At 39.9% G+C, this 23,554-nt stretch overlaps 1 protein-coding gene across 1 annotated transcript in view; it reads left to right on the top strand.

Annotated features, from left to right (window-relative positions):
* The window catches only part of plpp4 (phospholipid phosphatase 4), a 40,920-nt gene extending 37,006 nt beyond the window's left edge, over positions 1–3,914 (top strand). Inside the window, exon 7 of the mRNA XM_042066653.1 lies at positions 137–3,914. Coding sequence (XP_041922587.1) covers positions 137–342 — 206 coding nt within the window. The 3' untranslated portion in view covers positions 343–3,914. The remainder of the gene's footprint in view (positions 1–136) is intronic.
* Positions 3,915–23,554: the final 19,640 nt, after the last annotated feature.

Here is a 23,554-nt window from a genome sequence, read left to right as displayed (position 1 = left end):
TCAGATACATAAATTCCTTCATGTGGAAATAAAATATGTTAAGCAATAACCTTTGCAAATGAAATATGTCTATGAGGTGATGGTTGGTTCTATTTCCATAATGAACAGATGATAGCATGTGTCCTAATGTCCACAGATGCCTTTGTGGGAGGAGTGATTGGCCTGATCTTTGCCTACATCTGCTACCGGCAGCACTACCCGCCGTTCCTCCACATAGACTGCCACCTGCCTTATGCCAGTCTGGCCGCTGCCCACCCGGTGCCCGCTGCCCAGGAGGACGCGCAGCCCACCGACAACGCCACCAGTCTGCCTCTGGAAGGCCTCACCGAGGGGCCCGTATGACCACCAGTAGCCTCCACTCCAGCCAAGGCCAATATCAACCTGTAGCGTCCAGCTCTGCAGTGTGACGACCATGCAGACAAACTGACTTGCTCTTCAACATTCCAATGAATAGTACTCCCTTTTTCTTTTTCTGTGTTCCCTATCCTTCGCCTTCATCTTTTATTTCCTCTTTTCTTCTGTTGGTGTCTAAATCAGCTGTCTCTTTGAGCTATATTTAGATGTTTTTGTGTATTGGTGGAGAATGTGGGACAACTTTCCAGAGAGGCAAGGCAGAAAACAAATTAAGACAAAACATGATTAAGAAGTCACTTAAGAAATGTTTGGGAAATGACATTTCACTGCACTCATTAATTTTGAATATCCATTATTTTTCATTGGTGCTGTAGCCATTTTCATTTACACCTAATGACATGCTTGACTGGGGAAATTTGAGTAACTTGTACAATATCGTCGTTATGGATTCTCTCAATAATTCTGGTATTGATTTAGTGTATTAAAATCAAGTTAAAGCCCAAAAAGACATTTCTTTTTCATTTTAGACATAATAGATTTTGGTGTCTCTGCAGTAATAGTGTGCAATGTCTGGTCTAAGTCATCTGAATTTTTTTTCCTCCTCTTGAAAAGCTCTTTTTCTGATAACCATCTCAGCCACTGGGGACAGCCAGCGCATTCCCACATTCTCTTGGTGGAGCCACTTGTTGTCTGTAGCAACATAATGATAAATATAGATCTGATGCATTTTGTCTGCAGCACGTTGGACCATGTCCTGGAGATTGCCTCTTTTGTTTCCCACCTCTGTTTCTATTGGATGCACTTGCTTCTGCTTTCTCCCACTTTGTTCCCTGACCACCCCTCGTCAGTGGACCCTCTGCGCCATTTCTATTGTTATGTAGACTTCCTCCTACCTAATAAGGTCATTTATCATTTACCTTCTCTTTTATGCACTTCTCGCCATTGTTCTTACTGTAGCTCTCCACCAATGTGCTCCAAATGTTTTACGTTGGACACTCACTGGAACATTTTAGCTCTCAAATTTAAATGCAGATTAAAGTTAAATGGGGCCAATCAATAATAAGCTGGTGCAGCCAGCGTAGAGGGCTTGGGCAGAGGGGGGCACAAATCCCAATCAGATCTGCAATTAATCCTCATAAATCTGAAGAGGGCCAGTATGGCCTTGGAGGACTATAAAAAATGTTATAGTCCAAAGACCATTTGAGCATAGGGGATGAGGAGAATTTGATATTTCACCACCGACACAGGCAAATGGGTTGTGTCCCTCAAGGAAGGTCAGAGCCTTCACAAGGAGCACTTGAAGAGACATTGGTACATGTAGGTTGTATTGAAAGAATTACCATCCAGGGCAAGCTTATTCATATGGCTGATTTACGAGGCATATGCTGTAGGTTTTTATCTGCTGAAGTCCATTATTGTTCTGTATACAAAACTCTCGTAGAAATATCCTTGGTATTACTCTGTAACCACCTGTAATTACAGACCTGTTCACAGGAAAGTACAATAGGATGTTGTAGGAGGGGTGTCTCTCCGACTTAATACAGAAATCCTTGCCTTTTTTCTCCAGCCAAAAGCAGTTAAGCCCAGGAGAGATCCTTTGGATTTGAGAAAGTACTGAACATCCACAAACTCTACTCGCACCCCCAGTGACAGAGAGAAAGCCCATCATGTATTTGAAGAATAAGCGAAGTAATGGGGGTTTATAGTGAAGGATTGGCGTGCCTTTATTAAAGTGCACTGATTGTCTACTCTCAGTCCTGGTGGCCTATAACTGATGGCCTTCACTTATATTTTGTTTTACTGTTATAACTGTCTGACAAATGTGTAAATGCTAAGGTATAATCCATTATTTTCTATATGGAGAGATATGGAGACCATTAAAGTGACACGGATATTCTAATTGTATAAGGACAGAGTAAAATGGGTAGGCTGGAATTGCCTCTTTCTATCTGACAGATGGGGGAGAGGAGATCCTGAGAGCTCCATTGAGTCCCCATGGTGTGGAAATCCCTCGACGGTCAGATCATTTCTTTAAAACAGATAGCATCGAGTGAGAGCCATGGTGCTTGAGCAGATATTCTGTACTGTCAAGTGTGCCCTGCACCTATGTTCCATACAGTTGTGTAACATTTGAGAGTATTTTTAGATATGGCTTATAGCACTTACGATATGTATAGATGAGTAGCAGGGAGCATCTTCTCCTACAGAGAGTGGAAAGCGATAAAAAAAGTGAGTACACTAGAGGGAGGGAAAGAGAGTTTGTGAGAGAGAGAGTGAGGGGGGGAGAGAGAAGGGGGGGTTGTATTTGAGCGAGCATTCTGTTTTAAACATGAAATGGAGGAAACTTCAGCTGTTCAGACTCTTCCTCTGTGATGGATGTGAGTGTCATGGTTTGGTTGCTAAGCAGTGTGCCTGGAAGCAGCACAGCCTCCTGCAGAGATGTTCCGATTCAGACCCTTATATTGCACACCTTTTTTCCGAGCTCTCAGCAGCCCCACTTTAGGAACCTGCAGTACAACTGTAACTGTAGTCTAAAAGATCTAAAGACGTGAAAGATTCTGTAGTTGGTTTTACAGCCTGATTCTGGTCTATTCCCTCTACCAGCTTTCCTTTCCCTAAGGTTTGGTTCCTCCTCCAGCATTGTTCTCAAAGTGCTTTCCATTTCCCATTAAGATGCATTTTCATTATCCCGATTTTCATTAGATATATGCTATTTATATATTCAAGAGTAACTATAAAATAAATACATTAATGTGCTGGATGTGGTTTGTTTCTGTTGATTGTTGATTGATCAGTGTGACAATGTATGATATTGATGCTTTATTGGTTTATTTCAAACTGCACACATGGGGACCGTGTTATCTCTCCAACTGTCATAGTAAATGACTTTCATAACAAAAGCTACCAAATAAATGCGACGGCTCTCCTTGGATCAGAATTATGATAGCATTAGCTCAGCATCATCAAACATGGCATGCCAGTTTCCATTTGTGAAAAGAAACCATTTTTGTATGGACTAGCATGTCTGGCCTTGAGAGTATTTTGAATCATGTTTTGTTGTTTATACTGTCTATGTAGAAAGTACGATGATGTTTAAACGCATGAGCATAGTCTATCAATGAAAATAATGGGTGGTTAAGTGGACGTATGTTGTATCATGAAAAGGACATTTGCACTACTGATATGTTGAAGCTGCTAGAAGATGAGAAAGTTTCAACCTATGAAAACTCGTGGGAATATATTTCACATTCTGATGTGACTCTTGATGCTCCACTAACATAAAAAAATAAACTCCTAATGGCTTGCCCAAGATTGTAAAAATGGTTTATGAATTCAAATAGATATGTACATGACCTGTGACCTTATTCCTCACAAATCATGATAAATGTTCCTTGGGATTTGGGTCTGGAAAGCAACCTAATGTGTTATTCTGTGTTCACAGTAAAGGTGTGTGTTGTGTCGTTAAGCATCAAGCTGCACTTAAATGTGGGAAGTTTCCAATAAACATGATGTACGGTACAGAGTTTCATCTTTTCTTTGGGTTGAGAGTGGTTATACTTGGAGGCTCAATTATGTGCATGCATAGTATGTGAAGACTACTCCACAGGCATTTTATCATAATAAGGTTAATTGCATTCTTACTTTAAGAACAGAAGGAAATTAACATGCATTTATGTATTCTGAATATGTCCAGAACATGTGTATTTGATCCTTCATGACTGATGTGTGAACTCCCTTATGATTAATGCACTGTGTTCAAAATGTGATGCCTAGTTTGACTCGGTGGTTCGCTGTATTCTTGCAAGAATATAAATCAACTTTTCGCTTCACATGACAGAATCTTTTACCTCTGTCTCTTTTGACTACATAAATACAAAATGTTGTTAACACACTGCTAAAACATTGCCATTACCATGACAATCCCATCAGTTCTGGAGTAAACTTACTTTTTATAATAGGCCCTGTTTTAATAGTCTGTGAGTTCCATAGATTATGTTTTGTTTCTGTGTTTGAAATACTTTATAAGAGTTGGTTAATCAGTATATTACATGTCATTTATTATCAGTGTGGCATTCCATCATTAGAGAGGAGAGAAGAGGGTATACGAGAACATCAATACATGTGTCTGACTCTGATTTATGGTAGTGGTGAGATTGTGGTTGTTGGTATTCTATGTAAATACTGTGCCACTTGAAATGTCTCCATCAATCGATTCATTCTAAGGATTCGCCTCTATAACAACAATAATGCATTTGTGCCTTTTCCTTTTCTGTGTCTTCTTTTTGGGTTTGTTATTGACGTAAGAGCGCAAACAAACCTAATATGGATTTATGAGTTTGAATATACAGTACATGTGCATGTTGTCTGAGTGAGTGAGTGAGTGAGTGAGAGTGAAACAGAGAGATCAGTTGTGTCTAACTGAAAGAATGAAACACAGAGAATGTCGACGTTGACGTCTATCATTCATTGTGTGTGGAGCTCTGTCCCCTGAAGCCTGACGATTAGAGTGAATGCAGGCTGTTGCTGTGACGATGACCTATCCATTACTCTTTATTAAGGTCTGGGCAGAGACTGATAGGTTTGATTAGATGCTACAATCTTCCCATAGTTTGTGGTGGGAGGGGGGAGACCCTGTGCTGCCATAAACTCATCTGGAGCTGTAAGACTCCTATAACGGATCAATTTGGTCATATCCTCAAAAAGGTCTTAGGCATCTCTGTGAAGTATGTCAATGCAGCAGTGTGCTAAAAATTACACTGTTTTCCCCTTTTTTCACATTTTTTTTTCAAAGGGTTGAGATAAAACTGAAATAGAACATGAGCAAGATATCAGCTGACTCAATGCAAGCTGAGGGCCAGCACTAGTATAGGGTCAGTGGCATTCTGGGAGGGGTATAGAGGAAAACTGATAAATGGGAAAACTACAGAGCCAAACGAGTGCAGACTCTTATCTAAGTCATGTTCCTCTTCTTCACTTCTTCAGGGACAGAGACAAGTATCCTTCAATTGGTGCCATCCTTCAGGGGGGAGGAGCATCGTGAGCAGGGCTCAAAGAGTGAGTGACAGTGAGGTGTATTTGTTCTTTAGCATCCCTGTCCCCTGCCAGTGCCATCTACGCTGCTTTGGGGGCATCGTGGATCGCTTCCTCCTGCAGGTCCCAAACCGCTCCTAGCTGCAGGTCTGAGTGCACAGCCTGCATCAGAACTAGTCACGAGCCCTTGAAATGAGCGGGAGCTTTGTGAAATGAATGATATGGGGTCTCCATTGATCAAGTGTAGATTGGCCACCTGGGCATGCTGATGTTTCTCAGTCCTGACAATCCTCAGGCTATAAGCAACAAGACAAACATTTCTCTATTGATCTCAGTTAGAACAGAGGCTTAGATTGCGCATTTTAAGTTTTCTCTTTCATTTCATTTTTTTTCTTTCCCGAAGCTCGCTAAATAAAAAATAAGCCATGAGTAACTGGAAAATATTACAGTCATCAGAATATTTCATTATTAATATATTGCCTAGTAAATATTAGATGATCCAGAGAAGAGTCAGAGATTTTGATGCTTCCCTGGCAGATGGGTCAATGACTCTGGCAGTGCCTGCTCCTTAAAAACATCCTTCAAGTTTTTAGTGAAAGTGAAACATGTCTTGTTTTTTCTTTTATTTATTTTTTTGTGCCCCAGGTACTGAGTGTACTGACAGAAGGTGTGCTCGTTTTAGTAAACTGCGCTCATTTGACAAAAATGTAAAGAAGAGCACAATTTAGTCAAATTAGTGCACAATTTAGCGAATGAGCCCAAAATTTACTAAAATAAGCTCACTATTTAGTAAAACGAGCACACAATTTTGTAAAATGAGCACACACTTTGGTAAAATGACATATTCTTTCAATACACACAAAACTTTTTTTTGCAAAGACACCTCAATCAACCTCACAATTTATTTGAAGGGCTGTGCATAAGGCATTACACTGTCACAATGTAATTTTTGATGCAACGTTAATTGATTAATTAATTAATTGGCAAGTTTTTGCTATGAGAATGTGATATTAACCAAGACAACATAACCTCATGAACATGCCATGGTAGACTGAATTAAAATGTCAGTGATTAACTAATGAGCTAAAAGCTGTCTATCTTGCTAATTGATTATCTAACTGACTACATGATCAACAACATTGTGTCAAGAATTAAGTCCAACAAAAACAGGAGGTGTGTTACATGGAGAAAGGGTACGTATTGTACCAGTCCCCACTTGTGATGGACAACTGCAGTGCAGCTATGTGCACCTAAGCCTGGCAGCAAGTCTGAGCAGGTGCCGATGTAAAGAAAGCTGAAGTGCAAAATATTCCAATTTTTATCCCCTTGAACAAATTCAAAGACCTGGACAAGGCCATGTCAAAATTTATTTGTGCTGGTAAACATCCCAGGATCTGCAAAGAGCAAAAAGGGAGGGTGGATGGCCTTGCCAAACCTTCTACATTACTATTGGGCATGCAATATACAGAAAGTCCTAGGATGGAGGGCATTCAGTCAGGTAGATGGGGCTCCAAGTTGGGTTAGGATGGAGGGCATTCAGTCATGGAGATGGGGCTCCAAGTTGGGTTAGGATGGAGGGCATCCAGTCATGGAGATGGGGCTCCAAGTTGGGTTGGGATGGAGGGCATCCAGTCAGGGAGATGGGGCTCCAAGTTGGGTTGGGATGGAGGGCATCCAGTCAGGGAGATGGGGCTCCAAGTTGGGTTAGGATGGAGGGCATCCAGTCAGGGAGATGGGGCTCCAAGTTGGGTTAGGATGGAGGGCATCCAGTCAGGGAGATGGGGCTCCAAGTTGGGTTAGGATGGAGGGCATCCAGTCAGGGAGATGGGGCTCCAAGTTGGGTTAGGATGGAGGGCATCCAGTCAGGGAGATGGGGCTCCAAGTTGGGTTAGGATGGAGGGCATCCAGTCAGGGAGATGGGGCTCCAAGTTGGGTTGGGATGGAGGGCATCCAGTCAGGGAGATGGAGCTCCAAGTTCCAGTCAGGGAGATGGGGCTCCAAGTTCCAGTCAGGGAGATGGGGCTCCAAGTTGGGTTAGGATGGAGGGCATCCAGTCAGGGAGATGGGGCTCCAAGTTCCAGTCAGGGAGATGGGGCTCCAAGTTCCAGTCAGGGAGATGGGGCTCCAAGTTGGGTCGGGATGGAAACCAATTTCCCTTCAGCCTTCTCCCTTGCCTCCGCTCAATTAAAGTCTACAAAGATTAAGATTAACAATCCAGTTGTCACTCACACTCTCAGGATTTGGGTACAGTTTAGAAAACATTTTAATTTACATGGCATCTCATTCATGGCACCACTGCTTTAACCTCAACAACTCTGATTATTTCCGTTATCTTCAGATAAGACATTTTGTTCAACATAATTATCAAGCTTTTCCCCATTTGGCCCCCCCAACACCGCTGGATGAACTACTAGCCATAACAATGCCACATAGAGGCACCATCTCCCCTCATTTACACCTTCATAAGCAACATAAACCCACTGACAGTAGCTAACATAAGAACATCTTGGGAAGAAGACCTGGATTTCAGCTTTTCAGAGGATGAATGGAGCAAAATTTTGAGACTGGTGCATGTATCTTCATCATGCTCCAGACACAGCTTGCTACAATTTAAAATTGTTCACAGATTGCATTTCTCCAAGGTGAAACTGGCAAGACTCTTCCCCTCTATAGGCCCTTTATGCCAAAAGTGTCAAAGTGCTCCAGCTAGCTTGATACACATGTACTGGGCCTGCCCTTGCTTGCGAACATTCTGGGAGGCGGTATTTACATCACTTAGGGACGCTTTAGGCATTGCTATTGAAATCCATCCAGTCACGGCCATATTTGGGACCAAACCTGATGACTCCCACTTCCTGTGGTCAGGAAGATCTCAAACAGTGGTGACATTTGCAACCTTATTAGCCCGACGCCTTGTCCTGTTGAACTGGAAAGGCCCAAAATCTCCATCCCACACCAGATGGCTTAAAGACATCATGTATCATTTAAAGTTAGAAAAGATAAAATACTCTCTCAGAGGAAACGTGGGAGAATTCTATTCCACCTGGGGGTCTTTCATGGATTATTTTGATGAGGTTTCTGCAGTAGACTGGGAAGAGGAGTAGGGCTACCTTGAGTACAACTAAATGACTTACCTGTATTTAATTATTATTATTTGTGTTACTTTTTATTTATTTATTTATATTTATGCCTCTTTTTATGTACATTCTTTTTTTTATGTATGTGGGGTATACCCTATTTTTTTCTTTTTGATTGAGGTCGGCAAGATGTAGGTTCACTTTACTCCAAATATAAACTTGTACGGATAGGTTATGAGGATGCATGGGGACTGGGGAGGGTGGGGGGTGGGTAGAGGATATTTGTGTATGTATATTGTGCTGTATATTTGTATATTTATGTACATGGCTGCACTGTGGCGCTATGTACAGTTGTTCAGAAAACTTGTGAAAAATAAAAGTAAAAAAAAAAAAAGAAAAAAGAAAGCTGAAGTGCAATAACACTAACACGGCTCTTTTGTGCCCACACACCAACAGAATGAAATGACCAAACAAGGCTGCCAGTCACAAAGCAGGCCCACCCTTGTGCCTGAGCACTATAAGGTGCCCTGCACTGTTCATTAAGGTCCAATCAATCACCACAGCTTTTCACAGTCACAATATTTGGGCTTGCTCATAAGGTTTACTGTAGACCTACCGCATAGCATCGAACAAGGACATGTTGTTGTTCAGAGTGGGTTATTGTTCTCAAATGTGATCTACATCTAGAAAAGCTTCTAAAGTTTTATGAATGGTGAGTCTGTAATCCTTTCACTGCACTTTGCATTCATTATCAGTTTCAACACCATCAAACATAACAGAAGCTGACGTCTGAATGCTTAGATAATAATGTAATGGTCATTTAAAGCAATTGCTGTGTAGATCAGTTATGTGTCAACAACCAGATGGGTCAGCTTGATATTTCCTACCGATGGTTTCAATGATTTATAGGTGTCTGATCTGTCCACCTTTCGTGTGATGAGACGTTTCTGGTCGACGCATCCTCGTCTGTGTCATTCTCTAAATACTGATTGATCTTCCATGCAAGCCTGGGCTGACGAAATGGATTTGAATCATGTAGAGACAGAGGGGGTTTTGAAGTGATTAGCTGTGACAAGAGAAGAGAGAAAAAGGAAAGATCTAATGGTGGTCGGATAAGTGGGGCTTTCTGAGATGGAAAAACATGAAAGTGGACATGCTCTTTGAAATATCTGACCTGAAAAGAAAAAAATGGTAGATTTTATTAAAGATATTAAAGTATTTTTGCCTCTTAAAAAAATAGTATGTAAATCAAGATGATGAAAAGCTGAATTTGAAATGTTCTCTGTCACTTTTAATTATTGATGATGATGAGATATGTTTTACATGTGCGACAGGCAACTTAGTGAAACAGATGCCTCTCTATCAGAGTGGAGAGGGTGCACAATATCTTTTAAATGAAATGTCTATGTTAATGAAATTATTCATTCTTTAACAAATTGCTCACTGTTAAGTTCAATCTAAATATTTGTATAATAAACATTTTGCTCTTCTAGTTAGAGCAGAAGAGATCAAGTCACAATACCACAAAAAGCCAAAAAAACAGTTCCTTGAAATGCAGTACAGTTGACAAACATGAAACCTTTCTGTGTGATTTCACTAAAACCATCTCAGAAACTGTAGCCTAAACTGCGACCTTGGCCATATCTAGCAATCACACTTTCAAGTGATTGGGCCTTCAGCTATCGTATCACTGGCACATTCTCTCTATCTCAGGCTGTCGCAAGACTATATTTAGTCTGATAAGACCTACTCACGGCCTTACACAACAGCAGCTCCCACACACTTCTGTTCATTGAGAATATATACTGTACTGTACACAACGATCTGCAGAAAGGGACATCTACATATGCTTATCTAGAATTGTATTTGTGTAGAATATCTCACATGTTTCTGTGATGGAGAAGAGAATACAAATGTATTCAGATCTGTAACGTCACTGGCTGTGTGTGTGCCATGTTTGATCAATGACAGATACCTCTCTCCATCTCTCCAGCAGTCAAGCCATATAATGAGAGTGAGAGAGAGAGAGAGAGCACTCCAAAGGCATGGGTGGAGAGCCAAATTTGACTGGTTTATACTGTACATTTTGCTGATGTTGCAGTGTGATGGAAAATATCCCTTCCAAAAGTGTCAGGTCTCATCTTCATTGTACAGGGCCGGATATGACTCGACATTCATGTCTATGTATAATAAAAACATGTTCTCTAGACAGAAGCACCTACCTGCTGTGTCAGCAGCAACCCCCAGGTACAATAGAAAACTAATATATTTTTATGTGCTCTCTTCAGTCTAAGTACCAGTGAAAATACTTTCAAGGATAAATGTAAGAGAGAGATATTGCCATTGTCCTTGATCATTTTATAATGTTGGAAAGCAAATTACTGTGATCTCTTAGCAGGTAGCCTACATAATTTTGTAGTGATGGATCTACCAGAAGCAATGCATGACATGAACCAAGAAAGTCCTCGAAATGAAAATATTTTTTTGTCTTCTGCCATGCATTTCAATATTCTTGAGATATTCTTAAGACCAGATAAGGACATCAAAGAGATCATCCAGGCAAAGCAATCCTTTGAAGGGCAGGAAATGTTTATGTACACCTGAGAATTTTCAATTAGGTCAAAAGGTTGTTCTGTTTAAATCTTTCACAACTATTTAATAAGCGGATGTCATTTTAAGTCTGAAACATTTACATGTTATCACAGTAGTGTAAACTGTCTGAGTTTACAATGAAGAATGAACTGGTAACCAAGGAAAAAGATAGAGAAAGAAAAAAAGTCATTACAAATGCACATCAAGAAGTGTGACAATGGGCACATCATGGGAATAAGCCACTGACAGATACAGCTCTAGCTGCCTTCAAGGTTAGGCATTCATGTAGCAGTATATCTGGTCTTTCTATTAGAAATATGTCCTAAAGAGTTGTGGTATTCTGTTCTCCAACTAAATCGTCATTTGCAACTCTGATGACCACAATCATATTACCGTTATCACAAATGTTTTTAAAAATAGTCATTTCAAATACAATGAAACATCATCATCATACCAAATGTCTGTGAAAAGTGTTTTTCTTTCAGTGACTTTAAAGGCATTTCAAACAATGTCTAAAAATATTTATACACTTGCATCATTAAATATTAATGTAACCTCTTCTCATAAAACAAGCTCCATCTCGGCAAACAGCAAGAAATTGGTGATAATTTATTTACAGAGTTCTATTCATTTGCATTCCTAACTCATGGAGTTCGGCCTTGTGCTTGCACACAGTTTCTCTTGAATGGAGAAAAGTAATTACTTGCTGTCAGGACAAACGTCCTCTTGGAACTGGAAAAGAGGAAAGTGTTGTTTCCTCCGTGACAGAAAGACTGATAATGGGGAAGTGTGGTGGCACTGCTGGAGATAGCAGGCAGCTGATGAGCCTTTACTGTAAACGTGCCCCTAGTGGATGTAGGGGCAGACAGCATAGAAATGCATACACAAGTGATAGTCATAGGCACATATCTATATGATAAAAATGTAAATGATTTATGCATTACTCTGCCACCATCAGTCAGCAGATCCAGTGGTTTCAGTAATGTGAAGGTGCATGTTCTCATTATGGTGCTACCTAACCTATTTGTAAAGAATCCATCCACCTTGTCCAAATCCATATAGAATTGTGTGCATCCAGCACAGTGTCGGGGATATGCTATGAGCTGTCTCTGCAGATAGCTTTGGAGAGCAGAGCCCTCCCCGGTCTCATCCTATTTTGGGGAGGCAATGAGAAGATATGAGGATGGGGGATGATGTGGAGGATGGATACGGTAGAAATTACACAAAAGAGAAGGGCAGAAAATGCCCTCGCAGGGGGATAAATATCACACTGTCCAATCGAAGCCCATCAGATTAATCTGACATGTAGGATTCAAGGGAGCCGATGTCCATGACTAAGCTGTCAGATCAGTTAATACCCTTTAGAGCCATGTTCTCCTGCTAGCTCTTCTCATTTCCAGCAATGCCATCATTTGTCAAGAATGTGTATTCTATGTTTATACTTATACTATACTATTCACATAATTTGTGAATAGTATAGTATAAAACATAAATAGATAAAGAATGTGTATTCTATGTTTTGGGCGAATATACTATTCCCATCATTCTTCATGAATAGTGCAGTGCACGAGTACATAAAGCTTTTTGATTGTGATCTGTTTGCGCATAGAACAGACGAGACATTAATTGCCAGCCTAAATTTTCCATACAGAGACGTGCTCTGACATCTGTGGAGCAACATCAACAATGGTAGTTGACTCACCATCAGTGCTTCTAACAACCTTTTCACCCACTAGCTTCACAATTGCTCTAAAACTAATTACATGGAGTCTTTCTGCCTCCATGTCTCAAAGTATTTCTATCTGTCATGATTTCTTTTTGGAAGCTGTCATATTATCTGGAGGTGATAATGTTCTTCATAATTCTTTTTCCTCTTAAAAGATTTTCTTGCATTGACAAGCACTGTACCTTTTAATTTCACGTTGAATGCACTTAACCTGTGCCTGATTGCATAATCGACAATGTAATTTGCAGAAAATGAATAGAATGATTAAATCAACTGAGTAGAATCATGGAACTACCAATCAACATTAAAGGGGATTAAAAGTTTAGCAATCAGAAGAGGTCGAAAGTTTTCTCATTGGCTTCTAGGCCATCCATTAAAGATTTCAAAGATCTCAGGAACACACGTGAGATAACTGACACAGGACAACGAGCAGTCCTTATTCAAACAGGAGAAGTCTAAAGTAGGCTATAACTGTCATGAATTTGATAACTTGGTGAAGTCTATTTGTCTATTTAATATCATGAGCGCTCCATAATCTTTAGTCCATGAACACTTTACCTTGGAAGTTTGTTTTTTTCACCACAACACACAAATCACTGATTTTATTGTACAGGACAGAATATTTCACTGCAATACAGACATGACAATACAGTCTTCAACATAATATATAATCAGTGACACCATGCAGTTCTCTTCCATCATTTTGTCCCCACTTTTCCCTTGTGCAATTTGCTGTTCTTTGCTTCTGCAGCAGGCACAATGAGGTTTTAGCCACCGGCAGACTGTCCATACATACCAGCACAGCATGCTCTTAGATCCGCGCTGCAATAAAGACTCCTTTGCTATATCCTCCCTGTCATGACGTCATGATGCTGGGCATGAACAGCAGTGTTACTGAGAGGACCTAGACACCTGCAGCTTCATGCACTGACATCTTTTTTGCCATTATGCATAGAAAAAAAACTATAAAATGCAGGCCTGTAAAATCATTGATATTCATTGCTTCAATGTAAAACATTTTCTTAAGCACTAAAAATCCCACCTAATTTAGTGGAACATTATATGCATGATTAATCAGCTAGCTGGACCCAATGTACTTTAAATAACAGTGACTCAGATGGTATTTACTGTTTCACTGGTTGTTGAGTTTGGCCATTTGCATAGCATGTCGTCAATTCCAAATGAAAGCTGACTGTTAATGACAGGTGGAATTCCACTGGTATGGTCATGTTGACAGATGGTGTGAGGTGGCTGCCCCTCACCTCCGCACCCAGCAGATCTGCTAAGAAAACAGAATGTTCTCTCTCAATTAGCCACAAGTTCCCAGCTAACCTCCAGTGATAATTATGGCCACACCTAGCCTGACGAGCCAGACCCACATTAAAATGTAGGGTCTGGTCACTCACCGTTCGCAGTGCTCAGTCCGAGGGACGGGATAATCAGTTGTCTTTCAAATTCCCTCTGCACGCAATAGGACAGCGGCAGCGCTATGAGTCCCATGCGTTTCCCACCAGCGGAGCTAGTTGGCTAGTTCAAACGTTTGCCTACTTAATAAAAGCTTAACTCGTGTCACACTGTTCGCCAGCAGCAACATCCATCTTATTTGTTTTCAAGTAGCAAAGCCAAACCGTTGCAACTCTGCCATCAATCATTATGTTAAGCCCACCTAACGACTCTATACACGATTTCATTGGCCTGATTAAGTTTCGATTTCTGGAGCTCACAAGCCAACGGAGAGTTGCTAGACTAGCCCTGGCAGCAAATGTAATTTGCGGCCGCTAGGGGCGCGTCTAGATTTCTAGGCTAGGCCACACCACTAATGACACATAAAACTGTTGATGTATGTGGATAATATCTCATCGTAATGCAACAAACATACAGAATATAAATTAAAGTATCATTATGACTAATAAAATTGAAATAAATACATGAAAATAAAATTGAATCTAAATAAGATTCAAGGATTGACTTCAAGGGATGAAGAAGGAACTGGTAGTGCTCAGGCAAAGTGAGGTTTTATGACACCATTGAATTATTCCGGGGCTATAATCATGATGGGCATAGACTAATAAAACACAAGACTTCAAATGAACAGTTGCACTGCAATTAATTCCCAGCTGACATAAAGCACAAAATATTAATATACTCTGGAAGACTGCAGGTCTGCCAAATAAATTCAGTAAGCAATTCTGCTAAATTATATGGTGCAAATGTCTCCATATCTCAGACAAAGTTTTTAAAAAGCCTACTTCAGCTTAGTTTAAAAAATGCTAACACATTCATCAGTTATGAATCTAAGTAAAAAAAAAATGTCTTTGATTCTTTCCATTGTGACCCCACCACTACAACCATCGGCTCTCCAGAGGTTAAGTTTTCTTATTCAGACATTCCATGTACAGGAAATGACATTGGACCTGACTATGAGCATTACAAATACAACATGTGTAAGAGTATGACATCATCTCAGACTCTACTTGAGTAATGATAGGAATCTTTTGTAAAAAGCATATTTATCATACAAAGAAAGTTTAAGTTCAGAGGGTTCAGATTAATCGTTTTAAGTAAAAGTATTCCTTGGACCTAAAATATTTCTTGGACCTAAGGCAAATCATTAATTCATGGCTGCTTTTTAGAGGGAGTCATCCCTTCAAGGCAGAGAATTTATCTGCCTCAGGCCACAAGCCATGTGAAGTTCTAAGTCTCTTAATGAAGCAACATTTTTCAGAACCGCGACGTGATTTATTATCATCTACAGATGAAATATCAGTGATACTGTTGACATATGAGCCTATCAAATACAGGGAAGGAAAAAGTTACTAATAAAGTCACAGAGGTATTAAATAGAGGCAACAGGAATGCTGTTCAGACATCTTCTACTTTCTCCTCATCAAATGTGGTTGTATGCCTCAGTGACTACAGTATGTTTGTTGTGAGACAACATTGTTTTTTAAAAGACTTTTTTTTAAAAGTGTTTTTTCAACGCTAATTCATTGTAATTGTGTATGAAAACAATATAAGGAATTAATGTCAGGAAATGTATATATTGGAAGTGTTATTCCAAGTCATTGTTAGCAAAACCATACTCTCACTCACTCCCTTCTGCTAGTCAGTGTGTATGGTTTCAGTATGCACAGTTGAATTACTGAAGCTAAATGTTTCTGCTGCTCACAGTAGATGGTAGCTGGTATCTGGGCCACTGGACAGATCCAGCAGCGATGGTGTGGTGCTGCTGATCCTCTGCTGCTGCTGGCGCCATCTCTCTCTGTCAGCTCCCAGCGGAGTGGCAGGCTGCAGCTGGCCCACGCCAGGAGAGATATGGCCCTGCCACACGACAACAACCAGCCCCCTCCCAACGACAGGACGCAGGAAGCAGCGAGCAGAAAGCCAAGTTATTCATAGTATCTCCAGAGACGGGCATCAGATGCCTGTGTGGGCCAGACAAACGGAGCGTGCTGCCCACGCGTCCTACAGATCTGGGCTTCCTCCTTCAGTGGTTCCCCCTTTTTAATTGGGCCACTCTAATGATGCCTCCGCAGTGCTACAGCGCTAAGCAACAGCAGCCGTGAGCCTTTAGCTTGACACCTACTTCCTTGTGTTGCTCAGGCTACAACTTAACTTCAGCTGCTGCTTCGTAAAATATTGATGAATCCTAACAGTGATTTACAGATGGATCCGCGTCCATGAATCTTTAATGAACCTCATTTTGGGCTGTCAAGGAGATAAAACACCTCCCTGATTACAATGTGGCAGATTGCAGAGACTGAAAAACATTACAAACATACTCACACATACACACACACACACACACACACACACACACACACACACACACACACACACACACACACACACACACACTCATGTACGTATCCAGTGTGAATTCATTCAGCCTAGACCAACACATGTTGTGCAAAGTGCAAACCATATTCCGTTCTATTATGCCTCATTTGAAAGAGAACAGACCTCAACCTTATCACTGTGTCATGTCACCACATGAGGATGTCCCCCTCATTTAGGGAGGATCTAATCCAACAATTAAATTAGCAATGGGTTGAAATCCAATTCATTAACCGCCAGCGTAATGACACATGATTTAGAGAGTCCGCTGGCCGCAAACGTGTAAGTGCTTTAGTCTGGGAGCACTGGGCGTAACATTAAAGATGTTTTAATGGGATAGAGAGGGGATGTGCCTGGCAAATAAAGTGGCTCCAGAGAGCGCACTGTGCCAGGCTGAGTTTGGCCATGGAGATTATGAAAGGTTCAGAGACAAGAGCAGCTCATTGTCTCCTGCTCTGCTCAGCTGGGCAAGTGTAATGGGCCTCCTCTGAACCCGGGCCAGTGAAAGGTGGGCTGAGCCCTTCAGGAGGAGACGTGGAGATACTCCGAGTCACAGCCCCAGTGCAAGTGCGGACGGCCACGGACGGCCACGACAAACAAAATGTTTCCTCGTTCCCTCTGGCGCAGTGCTCAGCTAATCTCCTTACTCCATGGGCAATCCGATTACTCGACGTCTGATATCTTGAATAAACTTCCATCCATTGCGATTGTTTATTTGCTCCCTTCTCGAAGAACCCGCGCAATTTTCCTTATGGGCGGTGGCCATCGACTCAGAGGATTCGCCGAATTATCACTCGGATGCAGCTGGAGGCGTGATGAATTGCATGGCATTCTCATCTCCTCTTCATGAATATACCATGTCCTCTTGACCTTCAGAGGCTGCCCACTTTTTTGTGTTTATCGCATGCTGACATGGGCTTGTCAGCTGAAGCCTGAATGAAAGCAATTGTTGGGTGACATGCTTGAACAAATAGAGGAGTAATCATGATTGGAAAACAATGCATCCTTAAACAAACTCAGTACAAAAATATCTTGGCATGTCTGCTGATGAGCTTATGATGCTTCTCTTGAAAGTGTGTCTTTGGCAGAGAAAATTGTGCTAAAAAGGCAACAGCATGTGGGCCTTCTGCTTAGGTTCTATTTCTTGAAGAAATCTTCGCCTAATTCCAAGGATAAATATGGCTGACAAGTGAAGAGAAAAACACTGCCTGCAGCACAGTGCTGGTAAACCTTGCTAAAACCTGCAAGGTGCTGCCTGGAATACTCAATGATGTATCTATTTTCTGTTCTATTTAGATATGGTTTTTTTTTCAATAAAGCCTGCTTAGAAAAGAAAATGTGACTGAATATGACTAACTAAAATGAAGGGAGGGCATGGACATCCTGCAACACTACAAGTATTTGTTAGTTGCTGAAAAAGCAGACAAGAAATGAAAACTCGCACATCAAAAACAGCTCCTGGTCATACTTTTATTGTGAGTGACTTTTAATACTTTTTAGGCACAGAGAGAGAGAGAGAGAGAGTTTAATAAACTGCTGGAGTACAGTAGGTCTTTAAGGGCAGTGAGATGGTAAGATTCCTATTATAGAAATATAGAAATCCTATTATAGGTTTGGTATAAATCAGTTTTAAAGCTTTTGTTCTTCTGATAATTAGAATGTCAGGAAAGTTCAGTCATTGACATCAGCTGACATAGTGACTTGAAGGTATTTATTTTTAGAGTAAATAAATGTATAGAGGTTCTGTAACAGCCTCTTAAAGCAACACCAAAGAACGTTTCCTCTGTCAAACGCACTATTTGTTTATCCAGCACTGGCTTTGCAAATAACAATGTCCACAGACAAGGTAGAATATGTTGCATGATTTTATGAAAGTACGATGTATTGCGACTTCATATGCAAGTCAAATTTATAGTTTCTTATGTCTCATTCCATCGAACTACAGATCCGCTACCCGATCTGGTAAACTTACACTGTATTATCCACATTCACAAGTTGTACACTCATCAACACTCTAGGAACCATTTAATACCACTGGTATTGTTATAAACATTGGATAATAACCTCCACCATCACCAAACATGTTCTGAATGCCTTTTTTTAAAATCTGATTCAGCATGGTACAGTCTTGCTGGGATCATAGAATTCATCATTTACCCACCTCTTATTTTACCACTACACCCCTGATCTTGATGTAATACATCGAGTCCTTAGTGTACGATGATGATGTTGGAAATAGTCCACAAAGGTTAATTTTTAATGTAAGTGAACCAAGAGCTAATGATGTTGTGTGAAGTGACAGTGAAGTGTAGAAAACTGGAGTGATTGGAAAAAACATGAGTCATGAGTGCATGTTTGCGTTAGGGAGATGGTGCGCTAAGAACCAGCGTGCAATTTCACTCTCCCGTCCTGGACAATCATGAATTGCCTAACAGCAATTATATTGCAATAGCCCCTTTGTATGAAATCCTGTTATATTACCTTGTCAGTCAACATGGCTCTTGAGAGATTATCTTTGCCGGGTTCCTATCCTTTGGCTTGTAAACAAATCCACATGTGCCATGTCCAGAAGAGAGGTGAAAGTTATGGGATTTAAGACAGTTGTGTAAAATACAAAATACTCTTAACTGCACTGGGGAGCCAGTAGCAAAGAGAATGCTTAATTAATCTGGCAGCAGTGTTGTAGCTGTGAGGTGTCTTCCAGAGGGAGACTGGGTGTCCTTTCATTAGAATCACTTATATTCATGATGGCTACTCCCGGTCAGGAATCTGACCTCCTCAGTGGAGCCAGGGGTGAAGTGGTGCTGATTTCTCATTCAGTGAATTACTATCATTTGCGTATCACTGGGTTTTTATTAGCCCCCAATAAAAAAGAGCAGCGATAATAAATCATGGTTTCCCTCACAGAGGACCAAGCTGGCTCTTCTGGAGATCCTCCACAGTGAGGAGAGGAAGTGCTACTGGATTAAGAAAAGACTTGCTTATGGAGATACAGCACACTGACTTTCTAACAGACTTTTCCACTGCATTGGCACCTTCTCAGGATTGTGACAGAATTGTGACGGCACTGCCAGCTATCATTTCAGCCCATCCACATTTATCCTGTAATCCTGTGGATTCTGCAAGCTTTTTCCAAAAGACCATTGTGCATTGATTTAGATACAGTAATGTCATAATACGAATTTGTGTGATTGACAGCTATGAGGCTCCAGAATTTGTCATTTATTTCTAGTTATTTCCTTCATTCCAGAAGATTACCTGTGATTCAAATATCTTCAGTTTGAAATAAGTGCGTAATGAAACCAAGTGAAGATGCTCTATACCTGGGAAGACAGTCAGAATTGTGCAGGGGTGTTTCATTTTAATTCACCCCCAAAGATCGATCACTAGTGCCCTAAATAGACTCTGAGAACATTGTATCAATTAATATGTAACAGTTCTGTTGTTCAGGCAAGTCTTCTACCCCATCTCATCTGCCACACAGAGAAATTAAGACAGAAAGGTTCCTCAGGAAACAATGCAACCCAGGAAAAAATCTATACATCCCAGTCTATACAATGGCCTGACCTATAGAGAACTGAAGAGACAAGAAGGTTTTTAAATCCTGCACTCTTTTCATTTGCATTTAGCATTGCTCCCCTTTAGGCCAGCCTCAGCCTATGGTCTGTATTACACCATTTGATATGGCCTGCATATCTATCCCATGCTGATCCTGCACAGGAAATAAAAATTACTGTAGTAGGCCCACATAAATGCACACGTACAGTATAGACCCTTTCAACAATAAAAGGGTCAGTGACATATAAGGGTTGGTAAGATGAGAAAATTAAAAATATGTTTAAACCTTTAAAACAAAACATGCTTGAGATTTGCTAAAGTGTATACTTTGTATTTCTGTTGTATTCATATTATTTAATATGACGTGTATACTATTTTTTAACAAAAGATAGAACTAACAGCCTGTTAAATTGTCAAATGGTGTAACCACAAAAATGACAAATATCTAATATGTCACACCTCCTAGAGTTCATGCAATTGCTCTTATGAAATGATTAGTTTATTTTGTAATATCCTATGAGAATATGTTTTATTATATTTATTTCTAAATTTAAATCATATGGGTTTTTCATTGTACTGAGCAAGACCATATGCTATAAACATCTTGTTTTATGTCTATTCTTTGACCATTTGAGTAAAAATGGTTTAAACAACCATTATTACAGTGAAGTAGAGTTTTAAATCATTACCCAAATTAACTTTTTTGTACATTATTAGTCTTTTAGACAAAATACTGGTTACACCAATTGACATAAATCGGTTACACCAATTGACCATAATACGTTTATAGCAATAGGACAAGAAATTGACACAGAAAATAGGCATCAAGGTAAACTGAGTTGGATATTTTGATATGTATTCATGTCATTCATCATATTCCATATCAAATATCATTTCATAACATCAATGAAGAAACTTGTGTTCTATTTGATTTCAGATCAGTTCTCATACAATTTCAGTCTATACCCATTATTTTCAAAGAGAGTGAGATAAAGGGCCCTATTTTCGCGATGCAAAACCTGGCGCAAAGCGTATTATTATTGTGACGCAAAGTTTTTTCCTATTTTACACTTCACTTTTATTAAATAATGCGCCCAGGGGTGTGGCAATTACCGACATAAGGTGTGGTCTGGCACATGATCTAAAAACATCTTACATCTAAAAATCATTACGCCACTGACCAAGAAAAGTCTGGTCTATAGCGAAAGGCGCATATGAAACACAATTGTAGACGCACTGTCACAAGATGTAAGCAGCAATTCCTCTGCAGAATAAATGTCCTTAGGTTATTTATTCAGTCATTCGAACATTATAGAGGGAAGTGTTGCTTTTTTCAGGCTATGTTTTTGCTGGTAACCCATTGTCAGTCAATAGTGAAAGTAATTAACTGTGTATAACTGTTTTGTCGTTGACTATGACACCACGGTGAAGTTAGTTTTACTTTGCCTATAGTCCAATTAATAGACAAGTGCAGATGTGTGTAGCCTATACTCTGCTAGGTTTTAGTAAAGAATGGCTAAGTGGAATATCTGTTCCAAACGGTCTTGCGTACAAGCAGATTCCTTCAAATACACCACTGACTATCAAAATACTGATGCGCTGTTTGATGTTGCCCTGCTTGCTATTACAGGGAATGACAGATGTCCTCCTCATTGGTTTAAAGGATGTTAAGCCCAAAACACACCCATGACTGATTAAGAAACATAATAGCCACCTTTTTGCGCCAGGCACCTTGATAACAAAACCACCCCAAATGTGGACTGGACAAACCCCTAAATGTATTTACGCTATTCGCTAGTGACCATGCATTTTAGATTGCTAAAATAGGGCCCAAAGTGTGTGTGAGAGAGAATAAGAGTGAGTGAAAGAGTGGGTATGATCATTTCTTAACCAACCAACCAACAGCAGGATCTGCGTTCACTTGCACTCTGTGGCGAGACAAGTTTTCCTTGCTTGTAAGTGGCATCCATTGGGGGACAAGTGGTACATTTTATATATAATAAATGTATTTATATTATTTATTTATAATTTGAACATACTGTTTACATACATCATAATAAAATATAAAAAAATAATTATGGAAGTTTAAATTTAAAATGAAAAGCTTTGACATTTCAAAAATCGCTTAAATTGCAATCTAATTAAACCCTTTTAAAGCTATTGTTCATGCTAAACAGTTAGTCATTATTTAAATTATAAAAATAATATAATTTCCACCTAAAATTACATACTCTTGGCCCTGAATCTGACCAAACTGGTCTCAAACAGAAAAGAGTCAAATGGTGTAACCGGTTACACCATTTGACATTTCTATTTAAAAGCAAAATTTGCAGGCATTATTATAGACAACTATGCACACACTTTACCTTTATGTGAATATCCAAACACAGTTTTTACATTAAATTGAATATTTTATGATTATTATGATTTATAAACATTTTCAAAAGGTCATACCATTTGACATGTAACCTAAGCTTGCCTGGCCTTGCCCTAAAAACACTATTATGTTACTTTAAGAGAGTTGCTAACCTTGACTCATAGCAGTTGGGGTCTTGAAGGGTCCTTCTCTATGACATAGTTTCCTGTCACATGATCCTCTGGCATAATGCATACAAAATTGCTCCTTAAATGGTGGTTACACCACTTGACATTTTAAGTGGTTGATGTGACAGACACGATTCCCCATATTAATTAAAACATTCAGAACAATGGGGTTTCATTACTTGTATTAAATATAGAAACGTTCTTCTGCAAGATCATGCCAGATTATTTTAGAAGGGATTTTGGAGAGAAAGTATTCTATGGGTGAAAGGACTAGAGACAGGTCTTAAAAGGCTATCCTCATGGAGATTTGTGAAGACTTCCTGTGTTGGTTGAATAAGCAGTGAATCATTTTTTAATCTGTTCCCTGTTCATTTTTAAATATTATTATGTTGTTTTGTATTTATGTGTCGCTTTGGACAAAGGCGTCTGCTAAATCCATAACCATAACCATAACCATAAGCAGGAAGGCGTCAGTGACTATACACTTCTCATTCACTGTCATGATGTCAGCATACACACATAATATCTCTTTTATAAGGGTCACTGGCTGACTCAGTAACATTTACAGCCAATGACAGCTGTATTATTATTACAATAATATCTCAGAAAGGGGTACTCCAGCGTGTAAAGGTAATTATTATTATTATTGTAATTATTTCTGACAAGATTTTTTTTTTCTGCCTGAACCATAGGCCATCGCTTTTAGAGGATGGGTTTTGTCTTCTCTGTGAGCACAATCAATGGACACTGGGCATTATTATAGTAATCAGGCCTTTAATGGTTCTGAATAATCACCTGAGAGCCAGGAGAGCTCCAAAAAGGCCAGTAATGCGCA

This window comes from Alosa sapidissima, chromosome 16 (genome assembly GCF_018492685.1).
Source record: "Alosa sapidissima isolate fAloSap1 chromosome 16, fAloSap1.pri, whole genome shotgun sequence".
In the NCBI taxonomy this organism is placed as follows: Eukaryota; Metazoa; Chordata; class Actinopteri; order Clupeiformes; family Clupeidae; genus Alosa; species Alosa sapidissima.
The sequence above is the reverse complement of the archived record's forward strand: the minus strand, read 5'-3'. Positions and strand labels throughout refer to the sequence as shown.